Source organism: Atta colombica, unplaced genomic scaffold (assembly GCF_001594045.1).
Source record: "Atta colombica isolate Treedump-2 unplaced genomic scaffold, Acol1.0 scaffold224, whole genome shotgun sequence".
Lineage (NCBI taxonomy): Eukaryota > Metazoa > Arthropoda > Insecta > Hymenoptera > Formicidae > Atta > Atta colombica.
This window is the reverse complement of record NW_017259321.1, coordinates 1,420,766-1,430,548: the sequence shown is the minus strand read 5'-3', so window position 1 is coordinate 1,430,548 and position 9,783 is coordinate 1,420,766. Positions and strand designations below refer to the sequence as shown.

The window sequence follows — 9,783 nt, the reverse complement described above, 5'->3', positions numbered from 1 at the left end:
TATATATATATATAATCCTTTCTTTATAAAGACATTTTAACTCGCTTTTATCCTGACAAATATCATTAAAACATTATTAAAAAAGATTGTCTAAAAAAATCAATAATTCAATCCCAAGAGAATTTCGAGGACTGAAACATGATAAATTTTTTAAAAAATTAACAACGCGCTGAAACTTCTATTGGTGATATTTCTCATACATATATATTCTTTAGTATTATTATTATTATTATTATATATATAGAACGATATTCTGAATATTTTGAGAAATAAATATTCGCGCGAATAATAGAAAGTTATCTTGTTGTTTTGTAGCTCTTAGATTAATATTTCATTTGTCGCGTATAGATTGATTACAAAATAGAAACGCTTTGGAAACTCAAGAATAGAACTTCTCTATTCATTATTCTATAACCAATCAATGCTGCAATGTACTGAAAAATTTATTATATATGATAAATGAAATATTAATCGTAGTCAATATTTCATTTCTACAACAAATTTTTCAAGCATGTTAAATGGCTGCTGGGTAAAGGAATTATTGAGTTTCTATAGAAATCTTCTATCTTGTAGCTAATCAACACTTAAAAAATTTGTCACATGACGAATGAAATATTAGCGTTAGCATAGTCTTACATTCAAAACTATTCAAACTATAATAAATTCGACAGAGTTCGAAATGGATTGGATTACTATTTTCTTCTTAATTATACATACGGAAAGGTAAAAGATAAACTGTTGAGCACAAATAAAAGTAACGTACGTGTCGCACAGGGCATCAGGAAACTTTCGATAGGCACTTTCGATTAATTGGATTTAGTCTTACCACTAATTCCCTGATACCCTAGACTCGTGAACATTCATTTACAAAGGAAGCAACAAATAATATACTGAAAAAAATGAACCGTAACAGAGTAAGTTGTAAGGAAGGTAATGATAAATCATTAGATTTAGTAGAACTATCGAATGGGGCATCAGAAGCGTGTTGGTTCATTTTTTTTTTCGCTTGTCCACACAGATATTTTATCACATCGTATATCTCGGTACATTCCATACAACAGCGGCATAAAGGCGGACCACACGTACGTTCATATGCACGCATGCACGGTACACATTACGTCTCCACGTGCAACATACGTATATATATATATATACGTACAAAAACCTGAACGATGCATTTTATTTTGGTCAAATTCGAAATCAATCATTTCGCAGCCTGTCAATGATTATTTAAATACAAAAGAGCATCATTAATGTTTCCTTAAAATATTAGAAATCTTACAACGAATGATCCTTCACGATATACCGATACGGAAAAGTCGACTTTAATTGTAAGTTAAAGACTTTTAAAGTTTAAATATATAGAATTATTTGAGTTCATTAATCTTATACATTTGTCTTATATGTGCTTTGCACGTGGATTCCTATAGGCACGCATACGTACCTATCCATATGGATATTTATATTTATGTTATTATTTGTTTAGTATAATGTCTTCTTAAGCGTTCACATTTCAATATATCGTCGTGGGGAACAACCCGCGGCATCGCGACAGATCGAGTCGTTACCAGTCGTAGTCGTGTTGATGAAAGGGATTGGTGCATGGTTGTTGGGCGTGTAGTTGGATAGTTGGTTTTACGACATCGAATTCCCTACCGACCACTTCACTGTAGATCTATCAAACAGGAAAGTTATATATCATCAATTGTCTCTAAGTAACGCATACCGGATTTGGAATATAAATAATTTGTTCTCGTGGCAAAGTATAGATAGGATTTCTTGTTCAGCGAGTGTGTAGCTTCTCGTAGAAGATGCGGGCAATAAAGCCGATAGCGTCTTCCTTCCGTTTTTGTATCATTTTGTTTTTTTTTTCATTTGTTTTGTTTTTTTTTTTCTCTTATCGACAGAAATATTGCGTCCTCTCTTTGCCGGACGTTTTAATGAGAATGGTTTTACTGAACCTGGAAGCTCCTACGAATATACTCGTCCTCTCCCTTGCCAGTCATACCGTAATTATATCCACCTTCGCCGCCACCTCCGCCGTTTAAGAATGGGTTCGTTGGGTTGCCAGGGGCTGCGTCAATGGAAAATAAAAAAAAATTAAACGATAAAGCAATAAATAGATTAAGGTATTATAAATAATCTAGAGGTGAAATAGTATCACTCGATCGTCTCGTTCACAAAGAAAATCTCTACTTTCCTAATGAAATGATTCCTTACCTCCGTTAGCACCGGGTACCGCGAGATTTCCACCAGCAGTCTGGTAAGTCGCCCCGTAGCCAGCATCTTGATTAGCTAGTTCGTGCAAGCGAGTGGAACTGAGAGCACGCGGTATTGCATTGCTCGGTACACCGTGCGGTGCCAAGTGAGTAGCCTCGGCTACTTGATGCGGATCTTCCGTCTGCGGTAGCTCGGATACAAAACCGGTATCCTTTCTGTAGAAATTGATGAACACAAAGACTGCTAGGACGATGATGCAGATGAGACCGTATGCTCGGAAAGTCGCTGTCGTACCTGCATTATTAAATTAATCAACATTCAATGATCGTCATCCAATGAACATTATTATAAATTAATATAATATTATTGTGTAATATAAATTTTTGAATTTTTTGTTGAAATAATTTGTGAAATAATATGTGAAAAATTCAATATTATGTAAGCCTGAAGTCATTTGAATCTTAAATCAATAATCAAAAATCAAAAATTTGCAAAGAGCTTACCATAAGCTGCGACGAACATGCCACCAATTACCGCACCGCAACCTCTTCCAAGTCCATGATGAAGTCCCTGAAGAACACCCTGCGCGCTCGAACGCAATTGTGCCGGTGTATTATGAGCGATGTAACTGCAACATGCTGCCCATACTGCTGCGTGCGTGATACCCTGAATAAATTCGAAGGGTAATACCCACCATGGATTTTTCAGCCAGGATATATAGAGAAATCGGAATACATTTCCGCCCAGACCCAGACACAATACCTAAAATGTACGAATAATTATCAACAAAGCGTGAATAATAAAAAAGGCGACTAGAAATTTTTTTTAATCTTTGTTGCAAAAAAGTGATGTCATATTAAATTGTAAACGCAAAATTGATATATAGATTAAAAATATATTAAAATATTAAAACAATTTCATGAAAATCGCGTAATCATTTTTCTTTGAAAAATTTTTCTAATTTTGAAAAGTGGGATTTATTTAAAAAACGTAAAACAGTTTTATAATTTGAAATTTTCAATTAGAATAGAGTCTGTTTCGCTTCCTTCCATTTATATAAATACAAGTTCATGCTCAGATCTACAATATAATCGAATTTATAGCCGAGCTCTTATTATCTGAAGTACAGTATCGTCAGTTCCTAATTTATCGAAACTAATAAATACTAATAGAGGGGAGAATTAATGAACCTCTATTATCTGAACCATTTAGTTATCGAAACTGTCTTGTTCCCTGATAAGTTCGTATAAACGGAGTTTTATTGTTTTATAACATAGTATATTTCGTAGTATATATTTCAATATAGCTGCTAATGTATTGGAAGCAATTATTCTTAAAGTTTATATTTACCTTCACGTGCCCGATCTGTCGAATAAGTTTGAAACTGAAGAAGTACGCAAAGATCTCGGAAATGTGATTGATCACAGACGCAACGCCGAAGAGAGTCGGCGAACCACCATAATCCTGAAGATGCCAAAATAGGAAAGTGAAGATCAATCCTATGCCAAATCCCATGAACCACGCGACGAAAAGAAACGACGCGCATTTTACATCCTTAAATTGCTTCAATACTGTCACCCACTCTGGTATTTCCTTCATCGTTTGGGCAAACATCTTGGTCTAAAATTAAGAAATCATTAGAACGTGAAATTACTTGCGATGTTGATAATTCATTCATAAGATTTCTTCACATACTACACGATAAGTAAACTAAAAAAACGTGGTTTTTATTTTTCCATTTCGCCTCGTTGATTAATAAATGTTACGTAAACATAATAAAAGCTTTCTATTTAAAACGTCTTGAAAAAAAAAAGATACAGACCTTCCCTTCGGGAGGCGGAGGCTTTGGATCTACAGCGGCGGAAGAATCCTGAAGCCCAGGCAGATTAAGTTGCTGGGATAACTGACTTTGAAGCTGCTCTTCCCGTGTTGGCTCGGCCGGAGGTTTCACCACTTCCTATATATAAAATATGATATAGATAATTAATAAGTTTAATAAATTTTATTTCAGTATTCTTACAGAAATTTAGTACTAGTCAATTTAATAGTGAAAGATACTGATTGATTTCTTACTTTAAATATTAAATTGAAATCTGAACAACAGTGTTTTTAATATTTAAGTAAGACATTAGTTAATTACTATTTTTTAATATTAAATATCTATATAAAGGATATAAATTAATTTGAAATTTTTTTATTCTATTGCATAGTAATTACTCGCGAAATTTCTAATTAAAGAAGAAGAAAGAACAAGAAAATTTATGAGAAATTTATCAGATAAGAAATATTTATAAAAAAAACAATCCTATTGATATTTTCATATAATTTTTAGCAGTGGTATTTTATTACAGTATACATATTGAAGTAAACTTACCGGCTCAGCAGGAGCAAAGTCGTACTTAAAATTAATTTGTGTTGCTGTTATCAATGCAGCACCCATTAAAACACTAAATATTGCAAAACAAATCGTGTAATTTTTTTCTCTCTCGTCAGGTTTGCAGGGATGATCCGGAAAAGCGGTGCTATGATCGAGAGCGATTCCAACGAAAAACATAGCCAAACCCCATCCGAGACTTCCAAACATGCGTTGATGACCATATCTAATTAAAATTTAATTTTTAGAATTAATGTAAATATTGTACAATCTCCCAAAATTATTTTATTATAAAAAGAAAACAAAATTGCCTTATTATTCTTCAATGATATTCTGATTATTACCTATCAGCGTCTTCACCAAGTAAAGTAATAACAGCTGAATCGGCTAATGTTATGGCAGGTGCCGAAAAAAATTCACCGACTACTACCAACAATAACAGAAGGAAGAATGTTTTTTGAATATCCTAAAATCACATTTAATCAACATATTAAATTATTATTTTTCTTGTAGATGTTTTTTTATTATATTAATTATGTCTTTACAGACACAAATTATTGTTTTCAAGTTTTTATATAATAAAATCAGAGTCAGATTTGTGATTTACCGGTAATCTGTAGACTATGGAACTGAAAAGCGGCTTCACCCATTCTTTATTCTCTTTTTCGTTATAATTTGAAGCATAAGTGACCGATTGAGGGGACAATTTATTAGGTCCAATCGAGCCGTGAAACATTCTTGTATTTCTGCGACGTCTCACCAATGACATATCTATATTTTTTTCGTTTTCTTCTTCATTGTCATTAATTTTAACCATATCATCCTCATCCAAAAACGTTTGCCTTTTCTCCACATCTCGTTTTACCATTATCTTCTCCGGTGGTGATTTCACATGCGTTTTGATATGAACGTAAGCCTTTTTCGGAACTGTTCTCTCAGCCTGCACTGGTTCGTTCTATAAAGCAAACATATTTTTTTTAATGCTTTCTCTATTAAACGCAACCAATGATTACTGATAATTTAGTGCTCATAATAACTTCATTCTCTTGTATATGCAATTTACATATCAATAACATTCTAGAGTTAAAGAATATAAATTTTTAGATTAGTGATACATACATGCATAGTTCTATTGTACGTAAATTTTATTATCGTGTATAAAAAAGCACAAGTATTTGTACCTTCATGAAACGTTTATATTCCAACACATCGGCTGGACGATTTTTTTTTTGCAACGTTTCCAAATCGATCCCCGTCGCATCCGCATTGTCAACATTGCTTTCTGATAATAATTTATACCTAAGATTTCCAGCATCATCCTTATCTGTGAGAGATGTTTGTCGTCTGACTCTGTTGTTTCTCAAATCGTATATAATATAGCCGCCTTTATTAGACTTTCTAACATCATTTTTCTCAATGTCATAAGATCCAAACGTACTAAATTCCTTTGAGTTTAGCTTTTTCTTATAATCAAATACTTCATTATCATCCGTATTTCGTCGTAATCTTTCGAAGACAACGTTAGATGCGACCTCTAGATATTCCTCTTTATTTTCAGGGTAATACAAGTCACTCAGATCTGTCGATCTTTTTACAATTCTTTGTTCCCTGTTAGACGCTTCCAGATAAGGAGTGTTATTTGTACTAACCATACAAGAGGTAGGCGGAGGCTGAATGAAGCCCAACGGCAGAGTGAAAATAATCCAGCAAGAAAGAGAAGCCAATAAGAGAAGTTTGCCTTTTTGCCATCTATGGACAAATAAAGAGAAATGTAAAAGTTCACTTATTTTTTTTCATCTTCTTTTATTTTCGAATATGAATATTTTCAAAAAGATAGATACTATCTAGGTAGATACTATCTACTTTCTATCTATCTACTAAATAGAAAGAAACGCATATTATTACAATTCGTTTGCTGCTTACAACTTAGTTTTTTCACATGTCCTTGACCTTCTCACATTCTAGACGAGTGATAAGAACACTTGCTTGCCGAGCAAAAACTTTTACGGATTTGATAAATTTTTATTTACAATTACGGAAAAAACTTAGCTTTTACAAATACTGTTTCTACGTCTTCTATTTTTTTTAACCGGGTCTTACTCTGTTTTCTAATTTATATTAATAATTATAAAAATTCAACATTTTCAATGTAATAAATTTTATAAATTGCGTATCAACTTCTGCGTGATTTCTTATCTAATAATCTTTATCTTTTTTTATAAAAATTTGTTTCAATTTTTAACAAGTGTTGCTGCCTTTATTAAAAAGTACAATAATTTTATTAAAATTATGTATTTTATATCACTAGAAAGATAGTCAGTTATTAAAATTTAAATAAAATTATATTTTGTTATATATGCTTGTCGATTGAGACATAAAAAAAAATCATTTTAAAAAATGATAATTCGTTTTAAATCATTAAATATTTTTCCATAATTATATAAAAATATTCTTAGTAAAGATTCTTTTTCATCAATGTATTATTTTATAATTATTTTAATAGCTTTCATTATATAATAAAAATTATTAAGATTAGTATATAGACATCTTTCGCAGGTCATTCTCGAGCAAAAATAATGTGTGTGACAGATATGCAGATTTCAAATTTTTAAAAAGTTAATGACCTCAAGTTGATAAGACAATTTCTTTAGTTAGCATTTAACTTCGAATAGTGCGACTGAAAATGATCTCCACTAACTGTTATCTTTTCTACGAGATAGTAGTGTTCAGCAACTTTTAACACTTTTTAGAATAATTCACGCATACTTTAAAAAAAAGAGCATGGCCTCACCTATCGGCCAAGGAACCCCAGAAAGGGGCGCTCAGGAATTCAATGAACGGCCTGAGACCGATGAGAAGGCCGCATTGACCCGCGTTCATGCCCATCTGCTTGAAATATACCCCCATAAGTGGAAATAGGGAACCGAAGGCCGAATAGAAGAAAAAATAGAAAGTCTTCACGGTGAGGAGTTCCTGGTCGACGGCACCGAAGAGGTACTCCAGGATGTCGCTCTTACCGCGAATCTTGTGCGTGGCCTCTTTTGGTTGGGGGTACATGGAGGGATCGACCTCACCCTCAGCCTGCGGATCCACCATCGGCCTGGCGCTCGGCATCTGAGGGAGAACTCTGCCCGATGATTGGGCATCGTTCGACATACCATAGTCATAATCCTCGTGTCCATAGTTCTGCATGATTTCGTGCTTGCTTTCGCGCGGAATATGGAAACGCTCGCCCGTCGGAGCGTATTTCCCCAGCTACCAGAAATGCGCAACCCCCCGTTACATTCGCACACCGAACAAGACGCGCCGCGAAATCCGTTCACCGTCGAGCAGCCGTTCCACTCTTTTCGTCGAACGGATTGGACTCTCCGATTATATCGACTGTCAAACCGGTGCTCGGTTCTTCTTCGCGGTTGAATCGATGTCGAGCGGTATAGGGAGGGGGGGGGAGGGCAAGCTTTGCTTGCAAAATCAATAAACATGCTACTGCGCCGGCGCGGCGTAACTTTTACCCTCTTACTACCCCTACCGACGCGATATTGTCTCAATGCCATATCGACGTTAAGTATTTCGGCAGATACTATTTTTGCTTTTCTTCCAATTTTATTATTCTGCAATCTGTCCTTTTTTCTCTCTCTCTTCGATAAATGGAAGAACAAAAGCTAACAAATTTTATCCAATTGCATTTTTAATCATTACATCAATCAAACAAGACTCTTTCAGACAAGATAAAACGTACTTAAATTTTAAAAAGACAGACTATTTGAAGTAATTTTTAGTTAATGGAAATGTACAAAAAAATCAACATTGTTACAACTCTCTAATATACATTACGTTATAATTTATTAGCGCTAAATAAAAATTAAAATTCTATTCAATTACACGTACAAAAAGTTCAAGAAATATATTTACAAAACACAATTTTTATCGATATTTCCTAAAATGAAATCTGTCAAAAGCCTTTCTTTATTAATTAATGATAACACGGAAGTTAAATTAATACTGTTACTAAAAAAATTGATTTTAAATTCAAAGGATCTGTCATTAAAATTAGCGCGATTGTGTATAGTATATATTTATGTGTGTATATCACCTTATAATCTTCTTAAAATATAATATTTAAAGTAGATGTGTGTAGGGTAATTCTAAATATTCATAGAGAGTTCAATTTGTAATTATTCCCAATATGCCGAATATTCCGGAACAATAAAAGAATTGTTACAAAATGTGAATATGTCGATGAAATTTAGAATATTGTATAAATATTCTTTGTACATATCACGAAAATCATTCGGATGTGAGCAATTATACACATCTCTGCCAATAGAAAACCACGACAAAGAGCATTTACTCATAAATAAGAATTATCTGGAAAAGAATATAAGGTGTACAATATTTGCTTTTGAGGTCCAATTGTCCCAAAATTGGGCTGCAAAATGAAAACGTTTGAAATGTCTCCTTCATAGTAAAATTTTCTTTAAAGATGATTCAGGAACGATCGGATCCAGAATTTCTGGAAAAATTATATATAAATGGTATTTTTAACCGATATATGAATATTGTTTTTACATTCCGTAAATATTTCGGGATATTGCAAAACTCTTGGAATGTTTTTTGGGATTTTAGGTATCTTTTATGATTTTTAGGAATCCTTCAGGAATATTTAGCATTAGCTGAATATGTGTCTGTGTGTATGTGGGTAAAATTAAAAATAACGATATTTATGAAGAAATAAATAATAGTTTACTTCATTGCGTCATAATATTTTATAAATATGCATTTTGTGTGAGATTAAATAATTAATAATTTTTTATATGTACAGTTCGCCGTATATAACAAATAACTTTCATGTAATATGCGGCTTTCTCTCGTTTTAAATAACTTTAGGTATCAGATTCATATGTGACTGCGCAGGACACGCCGAAGAAGCTGCGGTTGACGATCTTGCGGGCTTGGGCGGCCCTTGAAACATGCAGATTTTCGCTGTCTTCAAAAGACGGCCATTATTCGCAGTTCGCCAATAAACCGTGCGAACTGCCTGTTTTCCAGCGACATAGCTAACAGCACCACCAACCAGCATCTATGAATAAATTATTTTGTTAGATGCATTTCTTAAAAAAATATAAAAAATAGTTAATGCATGTGTCCATTATGTGGATATGTGCGTGTGTAAGAATTTTTATTAATGA

At 33.3% G+C, this 9,783-nt stretch overlaps 1 protein-coding gene across 2 annotated transcripts; it reads right to left on the bottom strand.

The window, feature by feature from the left end:
- Positions 1-1,218: 1,218 nt before the first annotated feature.
- Positions 1,219-8,008, bottom strand: LOC108687996 (major facilitator superfamily domain-containing protein 6). 2 transcript variants are annotated; one of them, XM_018194046.1, is made up of 11 exons: positions 7,386-8,008; positions 5,776-6,343; positions 5,202-5,549; positions 4,939-5,060; positions 4,595-4,820; positions 4,043-4,177; positions 3,571-3,840; positions 2,724-2,982; positions 2,221-2,514; positions 1,962-2,074; positions 1,219-1,675 (listed from the first exon to the last, which is right to left on the bottom strand). In XM_018194046.1, the coding sequence occupies exons 1-11, from the start codon at positions 7,784-7,786 to the stop codon at positions 1,565-1,567; spliced, it is 2,847 nt and encodes a 948-aa protein (XP_018049535.1). In that variant the 5' UTR covers positions 7,787-8,008; the 3' UTR covers positions 1,219-1,564. The 2 variants fall into 2 exon arrangements, with proteins under 2 accessions (XP_018049535.1, XP_018049536.1); XM_018194047.1 differs by having other exon boundaries at positions 1,594-1,675; positions 2,009-2,074.
- Positions 8,009-9,783: the final 1,775 nt, after the last annotated feature.